Source organism: Haliotis asinina, chromosome 14 (assembly GCF_037392515.1).
Source record: "Haliotis asinina isolate JCU_RB_2024 chromosome 14, JCU_Hal_asi_v2, whole genome shotgun sequence".
Classification (NCBI taxonomy): Eukaryota; Metazoa; Mollusca; class Gastropoda; order Lepetellida; family Haliotidae; genus Haliotis; species Haliotis asinina.
The window spans coordinates 50906620-50923957 of NC_090293.1; the positions used below are offsets into that span (position 1 = coordinate 50906620).

The 17338-nt window shown below is 40.6% G+C and overlaps 2 protein-coding genes across 4 annotated transcripts; both read left to right on the plus strand.

The window, feature by feature from the left end:
* Positions 1–244: 244 nt before the first annotated feature.
* On the plus strand, positions 245–5633 carry LOC137261725 (3-alpha-hydroxysteroid sulfotransferase-like). Its single transcript, XM_067799509.1, has 5 exons — positions 245–446; positions 702–1031; positions 1972–2078; positions 4814–4976; positions 5147–5633. The coding sequence occupies exons 1-5, from the start codon at positions 293–295 to the stop codon at positions 5260–5262; spliced, it is 870 nt and encodes a 289-aa protein (XP_067655610.1). The 5' UTR covers positions 245–292; the 3' UTR covers positions 5263–5633.
* Positions 5634–10942: 5309 nt separating this feature from the next.
* On the plus strand, positions 10943–17052 carry LOC137261570 (sulfotransferase 6B1-like). Of its 3 annotated transcripts, XM_067799342.1 has the most exons (6): positions 10943–10985; positions 12075–12291; positions 12477–12806; positions 14362–14468; positions 15123–15285; positions 15983–17052. In XM_067799342.1, the coding sequence occupies exons 2-6, from the start codon at positions 12123–12125 to the stop codon at positions 16096–16098; spliced, it is 885 nt and encodes a 294-aa protein (XP_067655443.1). In that variant the 5' UTR covers positions 10943–10985; positions 12075–12122; the 3' UTR covers positions 16099–17052. The 3 variants fall into 3 exon arrangements, with proteins under 3 accessions (XP_067655443.1, XP_067655444.1, XP_067655445.1); XM_067799343.1 differs by lacking the exon at positions 10943–10985 and having other exon boundaries at positions 15123–15323; XM_067799344.1 differs by lacking the exon at positions 10943–10985 and having other exon boundaries at positions 12155–12291; positions 12477–12800; positions 15983–16152.
* Positions 17053–17338: the final 286 nt, after the last annotated feature.

Consider the following 17338-nt stretch of genomic DNA (forward strand, 5'->3'; position numbering starts at 1 on the left):
ATTTCGGGAGGTCAGTACACATCAGACTTCGAACTCTATCTCTGAGGTACATAATTTCAAAGATTTATCACTGAGAGGTTACATAATACAAACTGAAAACACTTTTCTGTAAAGTGGGCCCACGGTTTTTTTCACAGAATACAAGTCTTGTCAACGTGTAAGCATTAGATTAGATGAAGACATTCAGTTCTTTAACAGAATGGTTGAACATGATTTTAGTGAGGACACTTCTGCTTCCTTGCAGATTTGATAACTTTCCTGCTGATCTGCTTTGAACTGAACGATCACAGCCATGCCCATTATATACGCGACTCCCGAGAAATACCCGATACTGGAAGTAGACGGATGTCGCTACCCACACTTCTGTGACGAGGAAGACATCCGGCACGTGCCGGAAATGGACATCCGAGATGATGACGTAATGTTGTGTGGATATATGCGATCTGGTAGTATGATCTATGTTACTTATTTTCATCCTTACTTAAGTATCTGGAACTGTTTTATTCCCCTAAAGATTAATAAAGATTTCACTTTTTATTTCTGTTCAAACACTTCGACTGACCTTCCGCTCTTGGGTGTCGAGCAACACCTTACAACATCATTTGCGACAAAGAATTATTTTCTCAACAGTGGTTTCCAGCATGTACTGGGACAATTAGTTATTCAGGCCTAGCAGTTTACTATATTTCTCTACTTGACAGGGACTCACTGGTGTTTTGAAATAATCAACATGCTGTTGAAGAAGTCGGACGACACGATACCGTACAAGAAAGAAGATTTTCATTTGGAATTAACTTCCAATGAAGACATTGCACGTCAACCTTCGCCTCGAGTTCTCAATGGACACATGCATTTTGAACGTGTGCCCAAAGCGGCACTGGAAAAGAAGTTGAAAATAGTTTATGTTTTGAGGGACCCACGTGATGTCGCTTGCTCTTTGTATCAGCTGATGAAAAAGTATTTTCGGTGCAGAGACAAGCTTGAGTTATGCCCTCTTGCAGACTGGATGAAGTTATTCCTAAATGGCGAATGTATGCATGCTACTGTTTCTTTTTCTTTGCGTGTTGCTGTGTGTGTCCCTCAGTGTTACCTCATGTGTTGCTTTGTGCACTGTGGCATGTGTCCCTCTGCTTGCTGTGTGTGTTTCTCTGTGTTGCTTTATGTGCCGTGGTGTGTGTCCCTTTGTAGTGATGCGTGTCTTCCTCATTGTTACCTTGTGTATTGCTGTATATGCTGTCGTAAGTGTCTGTGTGTTTGTGTTATTGTGTGTGTTCCTCTGCGTTGCTCTGTGCGCCGTGGTGTGTGTTCCTGTGCATGTGATGCTGTGTGTTTCCCGTTGTGTTTCATCTTATTTCCGTGTGGTCATGTGGTGGTAAGTGAAGTGTTTTCCAGGGATCAGAAAGTCTTGTTTATGCATTTATGTTTGTTGTGATTGGCTAATTTTCGCGACAACCTCTGAAGAGTCATCTCACTTATAAACAGTTCGAAAAGTTTTGACAACTGAAGATGTTTGGTGAGGTGTAGGTTTCTTGAAAGCTGTCCTCATTATTCAAAGCGACAATTCAGTTTGACTTCACATGAGTCTTGTGTACTTACCTAGCAGTTGCGATACATGTCTAAAATCAAAACATATTGACAATTACTGCCTCAAAAATTCCTCAAGACTTGTCACAGGAAGTGAGTGAGTTTAATTTGATGCCGTTTTCAGCAGCATTCCAGCAATATTGCGGCGGGAGACACTCAAAATCAGCTTCACAGATGATGGAAATCGAACCCATGTCTTTGGCGTGACGAGCAAAGGCTTTAACCTTAGCCTAACCCACAACCCTACATTTCACAGGAATATGTTTCCTTCTACGGAACCCAAAACTCAATATATGTCGAGCGCATATTTGATTGGAAATACAACAATAATTATCATTAGAACTGATATGTTGCAGTACATAATTTATGTCACGATTTCCTCTACAGTTGAATGGGGCACCTGGTTCGATCATGTGACAAACTGGGAGAAGGCTATGGTCAATCCTCAGTATCCCTCGTCAATTTTAGTGGTCCGCTTCGAAGATCTCGTAACAGTAAGTGAGTGCGCTGAAGTGGGCAGTGTATGAGGTTTGCTGTTGTAGGCATTCACAGATTAGTCCGTTACCTGATTTTAAAAGGAACAACATTTTACATTACCTTTTTAAATAATGACGAACTATATACCGGATGAGTCATCCTGACAAGGCTGGCATCATGCAGAGGGTATCGACAACGCGTGAATTCACATAAAAAATCATTTAGTCATGTTTAGTGTTGAGGTGCACGGTGATCCAGATACATGCCTGTACAAATGTCATGTTAAGTGTTGAGGTGTACGGTGCTTCAGACACCTCTCTGTACGAATGTCATGTTTAGTGTTGAGGTGCGCGGTGCTTCAAACACCTATCTGTACAAATGTCATGTTTAGTGTTGAGATGCACGATGCTTCAGACACCTATCTGTACAAATGTCATGTTTAGTGTTGAGATGCACGATGCTTCAGACACCTATCTGTACGAATGTCATGTTTAGCATTGAGATGCACGATGCTTCAGACACCTATCTGTACGAATGTCATGTTTAGCATTGAGATGCACGATGCTTCAGACACCTATCTGTACGAATGTCATGTTTAGCATTGAGATGCACGATGCTTCAGACACCTATCTGTACGAATGTCATGTTTAGTGTTGAGATGCACGATGCTTCAGACACCTATCTGTACGAATGTCATGTTTAGTGCTGAAGTGCGCGGTGCTTCAGACACCTATCTGTACGAATGTCATGTTTAGCATTGAGATGCACGATGCTTCAGACACCTATCTGTACGAATGTCATGTTTAGCATTGAGATGCACGATGCTTCAGACACCTATCTGTACGAATGTCATGTTTAGTGTTGAGATGCACGATGCTTCAGACACCTATCTGTACGAATGTCATGTTTAGTGCTGAAGTGCGCGGTGCTTCAGACACCTATCTGTACGAATGTCATGTTTAGTGCTGAAGTGCGCGGTGCTTCAGACACCTATCTGTACGAATGTCATGTTTAGTGCTGAGATGCACGATGCTTCAGACACCTATCTGTACGAATGTCATGTTTAGTGCTGAAGTGCGCGGTGCTTCAGACACCTATCTGTACGAATGTCATGTTTAGTGCTGAAGTGCACTGTGCTTCAGACACCTATCTGTACGAATGTCATGTTTAGCATTGAGATGCGCGGTGCTTCAGACACCTATCTGTACGAATGTCATGTTTAGCATTGAGATGCACGATGCTTCAGACACCTATCTGTACGAATGTCATGTTTAGTGTTGAGATGCACGATGCTTCAGACACCTATCTGTACGAATGTCATGTTTAGTGCTGAAGTGCGCGGTGCTTCAGACACCTATCTGTACGAATGTCATGTTTAGTGCTGAAGTGCGCGGTGCTTCAGGCACCTATCTGTACGAATGTCATGTTTAGTGCTGAGATGCACGATGCTTCAGACACCTATCTGTACGAATGTCATGTTTAGTGCTGAAGTGCGCGGTGCTTCAGACACCTATCTGTACGAATGTCATGTTTAGTGCTGAAGTGTACTATGCTTCAGACACCTATCTGTACGAATGTCATGTTTAGTGCTGAAGTGCGCGGTGCTTCAGACACCTATCTGTACGAATGTCATGTTTAGTGCTGAAGTGCGGGGTGCTTCAGACACCTATCTGTACGAATGTCATGTTTAGTGCTGAAGTGCGCGGTGCTTCAGACACCTACCTGTACGCATGTCATGTTTAGTGCTGAAGTGCACTGTGCTTCAGACACCTATCTGTACGAATGTCATGTTTAGTGCTGAAGTGCGCGGTGCTTCAGACACCTATCTGTACGAATGTCATGTTTAGTGCTGAAGTGCACTGTGCTTCAGACACCTATCTGTACGAATGTCATGTTTAGCATTGAGATGCGCGGTGCTTCAGACACCTATCTGTACGAATGTCATGTTTAGCATTGAGATGCACGATGCTTCAGACACCTATCTGTACGAATGTCATGTTTAGTGTTGAGATGCACGATGCTTCAGACACCTATCTGTACGAATGTCATGTTTAGTGCTGAAGTGCGCGGTGCTTCAGACACCTATCTGTACGAATGTCATGTTTAGTGCTGAAGTGCGCGGTGCTTCAGACACCTATCTGTACGAATGTCATGTTTAGTGCTGAGATGCACGATGCTTCAGACACCTATCTGTACGAATGTCATGTTTAGTGCTGAAGTGCGCGGTGCTTCAGACACCTATCTGTACGAATGTCATGTTTAGTGCTGAAGTGTACTATGCTTCAGACACCTATCTGTACGAATGTCATGTTTAGTGCTGAAGTGCGCGGTGCTTCAGACACCTATCTGTACGAATGTCATGTTTAGTGCTGAAGTGCGGGGTGCTTCAGACACCTATCTGTACGAATGTCATGTTTAGTGCTGAAGTGCGCGGTGCTTCAGACACCTACCTGTACGCATGTCATGTTTAGTGCTGAAGTGCACTGTGCTTCAGACACCTATCTGTACGAATGTCATGTTTAGTGCTGAGGTGCACTGTGCTTCATGTTCATATCTACTCATATGTCATGTAATGTGTTGAGGTATGCGCTTACATGTGCTTGTTTGACTTGTTTAGCCACTGATGCCAGAGTTCCATTTATAAATTCTTCACCGCTATTGACTTATCTCAGTGGAATCGTTTTGGAATACCAAGACAGACTAAACATTTGGCGATGAGGTTATATATTGCCCTTTTCTTATTTTTTTGCAGGAACCGGCTCGAGAAATTGAAAGAATCGACGAATTTCTTAACACGAAAACAAATGACACGTTTCGAAGACGAGTAGCGGAGAAGTGTAGCCTTGAAAACATGAAGCGAGACAAGCACTCCATAACAAATAAACTGGAGGGAAAGAGCGTTCATTACAACCAAGGTGGGAATGCAGTAACCTCAGCACTACGAACACCTCGCTGTATATATTCCATGTCCAATATCATCGTATGGAAAAATGCTAATCCTGTTTGTCATGGCTGAGCATTTGGTGTCTTTTCCTAAGTCATGTTTTGTCTGGTGGGTTATGGTTATGACTGATTCTTCTTTCAGGGAAGATCGGAACATGGAAGGACAACTTTTCTGCAGAGCTGAGTGAATATTTCAACCGAGTCTACGACGAAAGAATGGGAGATTCCAAGTTCTACAATATGTACAGACGTTCTTGAAGCCAAGTCTGAGAACATTTCGCAGTTGGTTGTCTGAGGAACTGTGGCTCCATCACTGACTAAACCATTATAATTATGTGATTTTCAGAAAATCGATTCATCCAAATTTTAAGAGAAGTGACATTTATCAGACATTTTATTGATTTTTAATGCGAATTATATGAGTGGCGGGGCTACCTGCCTATATTTATCGATGACAACTGTTTTCAATGATTGATGTAAATTTCAAAAACATGTCGCCTTTAAACCGATTTGAATCCGTGTCGGCGCAGATTGATTATATACGCTGACGTTGTCGTTTCACATTGTAAGTACTGGCATGCTTTTCCACGTGTCTACTATATATACCATTCATAAGAATTAAAAGAAAATCTAGTCTGTTCATACTACTGTTGTTAATCTACACCTTTACTGCAGTAACCCACTACTAGAGTGACATAATTTTGTTTTTGTTAACTTCGTTTGAGTGGTATATTTATCGTTGGTTATTTATTTAACGACTTACGTTCACTGATAGACGTTAATATATATATATATATATATATATATATATATATATATATATATATATATATATATATATATATATATATATATATATATTATATGCTAATTCTTTCGCAAAGTATAATGTGAGTCATGTGTTTTTACGGGTTATGGGTACGCGATTTTGTTATCAGACTCCCAAAATATAGGAATTTGTTGGGAAAAAAGGTCAAGGTCAAATGTGCACGAGGTCAAAGTGTATCAGTAAAGTTAAAAAGTTAAACGTTTTTTTCTCTCTGAAACCTAGTATTTTGTACACTTTATTATATGCTTCCTATTTTCCATCACATCAAATATAGAGCATTTGGAGAAATTTCAAGGTGATCTTTTATTTTAAACAAAGTGGTTTCATAAAATATCTCGGGAAAGAGCTGAGGATACAATAGGATATTCCCTTTCGGCTGTTGCAATTGCTGGTCAGTATGGTAAGGTTAAAGGTCACATGCAACCAAAAATCAGATAGACAGACAGACAGACAGGTTTTATTCAGTAGTGAAGGCCCAGTGGCCCATAGTACAGTTAATTTTTCTTTTTAACAAATATTGGTCACGTGACACGAAATTATGGTTTTACATGTAATTTAAGGATGGACATCAAATGTTTAATAAAACTGGCAGCTGATTTAATAGTGTCATCGTTTTTAGATTTAAGTATTTTATATATCGTTTGTGGGGAATCATTAAAGCATTTTAAATACTTCCTTCGGCCGACAGAGAATGCCTCACAATCTAATAATAGGTGACGTTCGTCTTTAGTTTTACCAGAAGAACAATAAGAACATGATAAATCTTCTAGTGTATTTTTATCTTTTCTATAACGCTGTATTTTTAAGGCATGTAGAGAGATTCTAAATTTACAAAAATTTCTTAAAAGGGACTTATCATTAAGGACCCTAATATATTTTTCAGGTCCAAACATCGATTTACATTGTGAATAATGACTTAGAAAACTCGATGAATTTACTGATGCGTGCCAGTTCTAAATGTATATATCCTTTATTCGTTGTTTAAATGCTGACAGAAACATTTTTATATCACCAACATCTTGCTTAAACCAAACATAAGAAAACCCGCTTGAAAATAACACATTTCGCACACCCGAAGCCCAAGAATACTTTCCACGTTTGTCTAGGGATAATAATAATTGATAGCTTTGATAGCGGTAATCGGGCATTCTGATAAGTTTAATCCAGTATCTGATGACTCTCATTTGACTCTCAATATGCATGTTATAGCGTCCTGTATCGCCAAGTACGGCTTTGTTGGAAGCAAATTTACCTACAGTAAGAAATCTTTTAAAATATGATGCATGCACATTTTCAATGGCTTCGAAGTAGTTTACTCCCCAAATTTCAGATCCATATAACAATATTGGTGCTATTTTAGTGTCAAAAAGTAAGCAAGCTGAGTCAAATGAAATAAATTTATTAGCCTTAAAGAGTTTGAAAATGGGAAATAATGCCTTCTTAGCTTGTGCTGCAAGAGTTTTAGATGCCATGGACCAATTTAATCGGCTAGAAAATAAAAGACCCAAATATTTATAATATGAAACAACATTCATACTTTTGCCCCGGAATAACCATTTTTCAGAATGTGCCACTATGCCCCCATTTCTAAAGACAACTATATTAGATTTTTCCATATTCAACTCTAGTCCCCATGTGTCTGCAGTCCGTTTACCATAAATGAAAACGTAACAATATCATCTGCAAAGAGAAGCAAAAGTAAATCTTTGATTTCTGGAGTAACAAATATTCCATTATTACATGATTTATACATATCATCTACAAGTTCATTAATAAAGAATATGAAGAGTACGGGGCTTAATACACAGCCTTGTCGCACACCAGCGGAAGTATTAAACGATTCAGTGTTGCCAGAATGAGTTCTAACACAGGCTGCAACAGAGTCATACAGGCTGCAACAGAGTCATACATGCTTCTTAAAATATTATACATTTTGCCATGGCATCCTTTGGTATGTAACATAAATAGCAATTTCTTTGTCAACAAAATCAAAGGCTTTCTTAAAGTCGATGAAAGCGCAATAGAATCTCCCTTTAGGTCTGCAGAGGTACTTTGTACATAATGACTGTAATATAAATGAATTATCAGTTGTACTATAATTGGATCTAAAACCAGCCTGGGCCTCGTCAAGTAGTTCGTTTAGGTCAACCCAGGCACGTAAACGCTTTTCTAATATATTAGCAAATAATTTTCCAGAAATATTTAATCAAAAATCAAAAATAACACAATTATCACTTATTCATGACATATGATACACATTGCCGCTTGTAAAAAAACAACAAATAAACAAAATTATAAGCTTACAATCGCTATTCAAAAGTGCAATATTTTGTACTTGGGCTTACTTCCCTCGAAACGAAGCCCTCGACTCAGTGTAACGACGGCTTCCGATTGGCTGCAGCTGGTTCATTTGCCGATACGCTGAGGGCTCATTGTGTGTACAGAAAGATGATTTGTTTTGTCGGCATTTTAGACGTATGGCGAGTCACAAGAAAGTAAGATTCTTTATGGATAACAACTTCTTTTATTGTCCTTGATGCGTCGTTTCAGTATGGATTCATATATCGTTGTCAAACAAAGTCATATACACTAGAAGAAGTTGTTTTCCATAAAGAATGTATATAGAGATGTTGGGTTTTTGCAAATACATGTTCTCTAATAAAAAAAATCATCTCAATAGAGATGGTAAACTACTGCGTGGTTGGAAACTGTCATTCGTCCAAGTACAAACCAGGACTTGGAACTGACAAGAGTTTGCACAAGTTTCCGTCAGATCCAGTCATCTGAGAAAAATGGATGTAGTTCGTTTGCAACTCACAGACATAAAAGATGTCAGGTTAGTGAATAGTTTTCATCGCGTTTTTTTTCAACTTTATAGGTTTATTTGGCATTTTTGATTATTTGCCTCGGTAAGTGCATACCGCAAGGTTTCAGGATCGGCAAAGTTGTGCTTTACGTTGCATGTGGCCTTCAAAATGTCACGGTATCGATAAACAACACGTATTAGGTTATTATTACTCGGAGAAGGAATAAATGTATGTATCATTTAAATTGGTACATGTTGCGATGTTGTGAAAGATGCTTCCTTCAGCAATGACATTTTTTTTAAAACACGTTTGCTTCATTGCGTGAGTCAATCACCTCCACAACACACCCATCTATATCTGTATGTGGGCCGGTGGGTACGCCTGATGGCTTGATCGTTCGCTCGTCACAACGAGGACAGGAGTTCAATGGCTTACATGGGTCAATGTGTAAAAACCATTTCTGCTGACCTCTCAGTGACAGTGCTGGAACATTGATAAAAGCGTAGTAAAACCAAACTCACTCACTAACTTATTGTTCGCATGTTCATTCAGCGGGTATCACCACAACTTGGTACCCATTCACTGACACATGTTCAAGATATAACTTCAACTCATCGAAGCGGTAGAGATCTATTATGAATGCGGAAATGGGTTTTGCTTTGCCCCTGATACTTGTGACATGTACATGGCCAATCACCATCTTTAAGGTAATACGGTAGATGAGATAAAATGAATAAAAACTAAAGAATAAAGATCCAGTGTTAATGTTGCATATTTATTCCAAACAACCTGTTTTAAGTTGTATTAGGCGAATCATGACAGGCACATGAATGAGTGTGGTTTTGCGCCGCTTTAGCAATATCAAGACTGGGGAAACCTAGCATGGGAGAATTAGCAGCGGGTGGCGAGCGAACGCTCTAGCCACTAGGCTACCCCACCGTCCAGATATATACATTATTAAGGAGAGGGGTAACGGGTAAATATATCTGTACGGGGAGTACATGGAGAACTGTCAGTCAACAGGACTCAACCTGCAATGTATAAGACTGAGCGTGGTGTTGAACATTGGGTAGCTATTGACCTGATCAAAGCTGGTGTTTCACACACGAACACACAATAAACAGAAAATGAGGTGTAATATATACACCGGCGATTATACGTTGTGTGAATGTGTTATCCAGACGGCTGCAAATTGTCTTTTGGGACATATCCACGTATAGCGGTGTTCTCTCGATGAATGCCAGTTAAACCTGGAAAAATGTTTACATAGTACTCTATAGTCCTTTAATAAAGACAGACGTAAGAAAGCATGGTTTATCGTTGCTTATAGCCATATTCAAGCGAGCTCACAGTGGAGGACACTAGAAATAGTGTCACGTATTATACCCTTGCGGGGAATCAAACTCGAGTCTTCACGAGAGAACGCTGTATCCACTTGGCTACACCAACACCCCGGCAGATATGATAAAGGTGCAATATAAGAGGTAAATATACCTTAAATTGGTCCAAATATGTACGGTAACAACACATCGCGTGGACTTATCAAGCGTTTGTCAAGAGTGTTCACACACTGACATCAGTATCGAGTCACCTCTTGTCACGAGAACAAGTCCCCAGATGGAGAGGTGGGTAATGACCTTTCCGTCATTATTTGTGACAGGAAGTAGCGTGGTGTTGTCAGAATATTGGACATGCAGTATGGGATGTTAGGCGTTTAGATTCTCGTATGCCTAGGAAAATACGGTGAGTGATTGAGATTAGTTTTACGCCGCATTAAGCACTATTCCATCTATATGGTGTATTACCCATCTCAATCAGTATTTTCTGTGGCCCCAGGAACGCCTTTCGTCCCATACTGCAGTAGGGAAAGAGGAGAAACACATGGTAACTGATTTAAACGGGCCGCACCAGTCGTATACTTGGTACATTGCCGTGTGACGAATTTAGTAAACTTTGGCTTTAGACTTTTTTTGGTGCCAAAATACTGTGTTTTCCTGGACCGTTTTGATCGTTACTTTCCTATTTGTATCCGCGGTATAGAGCGCAGAGCGTTTCACCATAACTGTAATCGCAGACAAATACGATCTATAGTCTAAGGGACATAACTCTTGCTGCCTTCTAACTACAAATTGAGAAACGAGTTATTTCAAGTAACAGCACTGTTTAAAACATACCTGCTGGCTCGTGTCTATTTCCACTTCATAGATAAAACACAGCATATACTCAAAACATTGTGATACAGAGAACTGTTCGTGATAATAATAGGTGAATTTTCTAAGCGAGTTGAATTTAAATGTCAAAGGTCGCAAGGTGTCAAGGTCGTCGAAAACTGTCAGGCGAGCAAGGTAAGTGGGATGCATATACGGGTTCATGTGCACTGGGTCAGCTGTCTCATAAAGGGGTGGGGGGGGGGGGGGGGGTAGTATATTGCCTGCTTGTTTATGAAAACGTAGGTGAATGAATACGTGCGTATCTAATCGCAGCCATTTGAGGAGGCTGGACAGCGTCCCAGTCAATAACACTGCGCGTCTGCGACAGCAGGCAGTGCAGGTGACATGGTGGAACACTACAGCGCTAGTGCTGATATCGTGGAAGGCCACTTCTGTAACGTGACAGTTGCATGTGGAGCGAGATTACTGTTATCAAGGTCACTTTATCGGAACTGGCGACTCCAGTACGAGAAGGCAGAACCCAGTTCTGACTTTAATGCGCCAGGTTTGATTAGCTGAGCCTCAGGACGGATCTGAGTTTGATGATTCAACGTCAACCTGTAATTAGTAAGTTGTTAATACAGTATGGAAATTTTTTGTCGTCTTATTTTTCATCTTCTGTATGAAGGATATCAGGTGTCAGTTACCCAGAGTAACACATCAAACAAGTATCTATGGTAACATGGCTCATGTCCCTTGAGTAGCAGCTGCTGAGTACCCATTGCACAAAACAAGTGTCAGGTGATTATGTATCCGAGGTAACAGGTTTCAGGTAACCACTGTAACGGTAACAGGTCTCATGTGTCAGGTATCGAAGGTGTCAGGTCTGCGGTGACAGATGCCCATGCAGAGTAACAGGTCTCGAGTACTCAGGGTGACAGGCGTCAGGTATCTAAGGTAACATCTCAGGTTTCAGGTACCCAGGGTAACGAGTCTCAAGTAAACAGGGTGACAGATGTCAGGTATCCTGGGTGATAGGTGTCAGGTACCCAGGTTAACAGTGCTCTGCCATTCTGGATTATGAATGAGGACTATGATTTATGGATATACTTCTTTTATTCAGTGAGTGCGACGTTTCGACATAGATACTAATGTCGTTGTCAAGCAAACACTTTTTACAGTCCGTCTTGTCTACGTGTATGCAATAGATTTGATGAAGACATTCAATTCTTTCAAAGAATGGTTGAATGTGAAATTAGTGAGGACACTTCTGCTTCTATGCAGATTTGACAACTTTCCTGCTGATCTGCTTTGAACTGAACGACCACAGCCATGCCCATTATATACGCGACTCCCGAGAACGATCCACTAGCAAAATACCCGATACTGGAAGTAGACGGATGTCGCTACCCACACTTCTGTGACGAGGATGTCATCCGGCACGTGCCGGAAATGGACATCCGAGATGATGACGTAATGTTGTGTGGATATATGCGATCTGGTAGTATGAACTATTTTACTAAATTATACTAATCCTTTATAAAATATAAGGAACTTTTTTATTCCCTTATTATTCCCCTATTTCACCTACGACACCGACAAACAGTTATTTTCTCAAGTATTTCCTTTGTCAATTACTTATTCTTATTTAGTTCTTGCCGTTTACTATTTTCTTCTACTTGACAGGGACTCACTGGTGTTTTGAAGTAATCAACATGTTGTTGAAGAAGTCGGACGACACGATACCGTACAAGAAAGAAGATTTTCATTTGGAATTAACTTCCAATGAAGACATTGCACGTCATCCTCCGCCTCGAGTTCTCAATGGACACATGCATTTTGAACGTGTGCCGAAAGCGGCACTGGAAAAGAAGTTGAAAATAGTTTATGTTTTGAGGGACCCACGTGATGTCGCTTGCTCTTGGTATCAGCTGATGAAAAAGTACTTTTGGTGCAAAGAGAAGGTTGAGATATGTCCCCTTGCAGACTGGATGAAGTTATTCCTAAATGGTGAATGTATGCAAGCATGTTCCTGTGTTTTCTCTGTGTGACCCTGTGTGTGTTCCTCAATGTTACCTCATGTGTTGCCATGTGTGCCGTAGTATGTGTCTGTGTGTGTCCCTTAGTGTTACCTTGTGTGTTGCTATGTGTGACGTTGTATGTGTTCCTGTGTGTTCCTATGTGTTACATCCAGTGTTGCTCTGTGTATTCCTCTGTGCTACCTCCAGTGTTGCTCTGTGTATTCCTATGTGTTACCTCAAGTGTTGCTCTGTGTTCCTATGTATGTTAACCTGTGAAGGGCCAGGGTAGAACAGACCTTCAGCAACCTGTGCTTGAAGATGCAACTAACGAGATTGGGTGGTCAGGCTGACTTGGTTGACAAGTGGCATCGGTTCCCAATGGCGCAGTTCGATGCTTATGCTGTTGATCACTGGATTGTCTGGTCCAGACTCGATTGTTTACGCACCACCGCCATATAGCTGGAATAATGCTGAGTGCAGCGTAAAACTAAACTCCCTCACTCACCCCTAAATGTGCATCTTATATGGAAGACTATAACTTCAGCTGTCTGAGGCATTTTCTGAGTCTTCTTTCTTATTCCAGTTACTGTATGTTTTTTCTGTGCGTGTTTCTGTGTGTTACCTTCTGTGTTGTTGTATGTGACCCTCTGTATTACCTTCTGTGTTGTTGTGTGTGTTCCTCGATTATTACCTCGTTTGTTGCTGTGTGTTTCTTTGTGTTACCGTCTGTGTTGCTGTGTGTGCTCCTTTGTGTTACCTTCTGTGTTGCTGTGTGTGTTCCTCAATGTTACGTCGTTTATTGCTGTGTGTATGCATTGTTACCTCGTGTGTTGCAGTGTGTGTTCCTCAATGTGACCCCGTGTGTTGCTGTGTGTGTTCCACTGTGTCACCTCCTGTGTTGCAGTGTGTGTGTCTCAATGCAACAGCGTGTGTTACTGTGTGTGTTACTTTGTATTACCTTCTGTGTTTCTGTGTGTGTTCCTCAAATGATACCTCCTGTGTTACATATGACATATTTGGGATTTCACTTTCTTAGTAAAGTACAAATTCTAGTACTTTTTCGTTTAGTCCCATCCGGGATTCGAACCCACACCCTCAGGCACCTAATCGAGATCACACCAAGTCAGCCACCTAGCCCGCTCAGCCACCGCGACTTCCACCTGATGCATTTGACCACTTTCTAAATGGCATCGTGTAGTCATACATCCTGTGTTGCTGTGTGTTCCTTTTTGTGTTACCTTCTGTGTTGCTGCATGCGCCGTGATATATGATCCTCTGTGCTGTGCTGTGATATGTGTTTGTGTGTTTGTGTGGCTGTGTTCGCCGCGGTATGTGTTCCTGTGCATGTGTTGCTGTGTGTGGTATGGTATGTGTGCCTTTAACCGTAGCCTACATCATGGCCCTACTTTTCACAGGAATATGTTTTCCTTCCAAGGCACCCAAAGCTCAAAATAAAATATGTGGAATGGATATCTATTTGTAGTCACGACTCTGATTATCATTATAAAAATGGTATGTTTCATTATATTATGTCAGGATTTCCTCTACAGTTGAATGGGGCACCTGGTTCGATCATGTGACAAACTGGGAGAAGGCTATGGTCAATCCTCAGAACTCCTCGTCAATTTTAGTGGTCCGCTTCGAAGATCTCGTGACAGTAAGTGAATCAGTGGAAATATGGCTGAAGTGGGCAGTGTATGAGGCTTGCTGTTGTAGGCATGAATAGACGGCTCTGTTTCATGCTTAATAACAGGAATATCATTTTACATTATCTTTTTGATAATGACCAACTATATACCAGGCGACTCATCCTGACACGGTAGGCATCATGCAGAGCGTGTCGACAACGCGTGAATTCACATAAAAAATCATTTTTTCATGTTTAGTGTTGAGGTGTATGGTATTTCAGCAACTTTACTGTGCAAACGTCATATTAAGTGTTGAGGTGTACGGTATTTCAGCAACTTTACTGTGCAAACGTCATATTAAGTGTTGAGGTGTACGGTATTTCAGCAACTTTACTGTGCAAACGTCATGTTTAGTGTTGAGGTGTACGGTATTTCAGCAACTTTACTGTGCAAACGTCATATTAAGTGTTGAGGTCAACGATGCTTCACAATCTTACCTGTTCTGTTGCCTAGGATGGTGTTGCAGGAAAACATACTGGTTTGACTAGTGTTATCATTGCTTTCAGAGATCCATTCATAAATTCCTCACTGCTATTTACTTGCCTCGGTCGAATCGTTTTGGAATACCAAGATTAAACGCCCGTCGATGATGTTATGTACTGTCCCTTATTTTAAATTTTCAGCAACCAGTTCGAGAAATTGAAAGAATCGACGAATTTCTCAACACGAAAACGGATGACACGTTTCGGAGACGAGTAGCGGAGAAGTGCAGCCTTGATAACATGAAGCGAGACAAGCACTCCATAACAAATAAGCTGGAGGGAAAGAGTATGCATTACAACCAAGGTGGGAATCGAACACAATACGAACACCTCGGCGTTAATGTTAAGTATCAGCGTATGGAAACATACTGATCATGTTTGTTTTGTTTATTGCTGTGTAACGCGACGCTCAGTAATATTTCAGCTATATGGAAGCAGTCTGTAAGAAACGAGTGGTCAACAGTATGAAAACTGATCTACGCAATTGCCTAAACGTGCAATGTTTCTGAGATGACAGATAGTTCCACTGTAACTTGTGGTCTCGTATCTGCATGTTGAAGCTTGATGAAACCATGCGAATTAGGATTAGGGGGTGATTTCAAACTTTTGTGGGTTCATTCAAAACAGAAATCGTATTTCAACCTTGTTTAGTCACGAAAACAACATCTCAGTCGATATTTACAGTGTCATCTCAATGCAATCAATTGGCACCTATAGTTTCAATATTGGAGGTACCAAAGAACTGCAATTTAGTTTGGTTAATTAGAAATGGCTATGGACCATAAGAAAGACATACAAGTGTGTTGCTATTAACTCGTCGGCAAATTGGCTATTTGAATCGGAGTGTAGTAACTGTGATTTGAAACCAGTGATTTACCAATCAGAATCGAGTCAACATTTTCCCAATTCACTGCAGAATAGTCTGTCTAAATAGACATGGTGTCTTTTCCTAAATCATGTTTTGTCTGGTGGGTTATGGTTATGACTGATTCTTCTTTCAGGGAAGATCGGAACATGGAAGGACAACTTTTCTGCAGAGCTGAGTGAATATTTCAACCGTGTCTACGACGAAAAGATGAAAGATTCCAAATTCTATAATGTATACAGACAGCCTTGAAGCCAAGTCTGACAACATATCACAGATGGTTGTCTGAGGAATCGTGACTCCATCACTGACTGAACCATCATAACTGTATGATTTTTCAGATAATTGATTCACCCATGTTTCTGCAAAATGTTACATTGTTGGAATGATGAGAGGAATTTTGCATGTGGTGGACATTTCTCTTAGATTTTATATTAATCCATAACAATAATATGATATTCAGAAAGTTTATCCACCTACATTTTAAGAAAAGGTTACACTGGGGGACTGGTGAAGGGGATTTTGCATTTGGTTCACATTCGCTTGTATTTCATGTGAATCCATCATAATTATTATGTGATTTTCAGAAAAAATGATTCACCAACGTTTACGAGAAAGGTTAGATTATGAGAGGCTGCATCATGATAACAATCACGTGGTCTTGACGGGTCTGTTCTAGACCCTGGGGTCTAGAGGAACAGTCATATTTATACCAGATCTCAAGTGACACTTGTGCAGATGTTCAGCAAGTACGCTATTTTTGCGCTATCTGTTCTTATGTCATAAGTTACAAATAAGTGCAGTGCGCAATGTCGCGACTGCAGGGCAAACGATATTAATTCGTGCATACGTAGGCATTCGTGTTGAGTTCGTTCAGCGTGCGTTGTATCTATGCGACAAGTACGCTATCAAGTCGCCCAGTATACGCGGTTCATAGCTCGTACTGAGGAATATGGCCTGCTCATTCCCAACGAATACGTTGCAGACTCGTACCTGCGCACGCACCTTAGTTTTGTGCATCCGTATCACGCGCACAGGGCGATAGTATGCTCATGGTGGTGTATATGAAACTGACACAGAACGATTGAGATGAGGTGTGTATAGTGCAAACGACTCATAAGGAATTAGGATCCTCAGAAAAGGAATAGGGCATTTAGAAACGACATCCAAACGTTGTCCTTACTGTAATAAAGTTGTTCATCTATATTTTGTATCCATTCCCTGAAGTCTACGTTTGACCACATACCGAGGCTGGTTGTCCGGCGAGGTGTGACACCATCACTGACAGAGTAATGCACCATGAAATATACTAATTTCAGAAAATTTATCCAAATCTTTAATACATTTGTTATACTGTGACAATCGTACCAGCGACCGGTTACTCGTAGTGTCTAGCTAATATGATGTAGAAATTCAGACAATATTATCTTTCTCGTAACAAGAATAAACGAATCAGTTTTCCATCGACGATTCGATTGTGGAACATGAAATT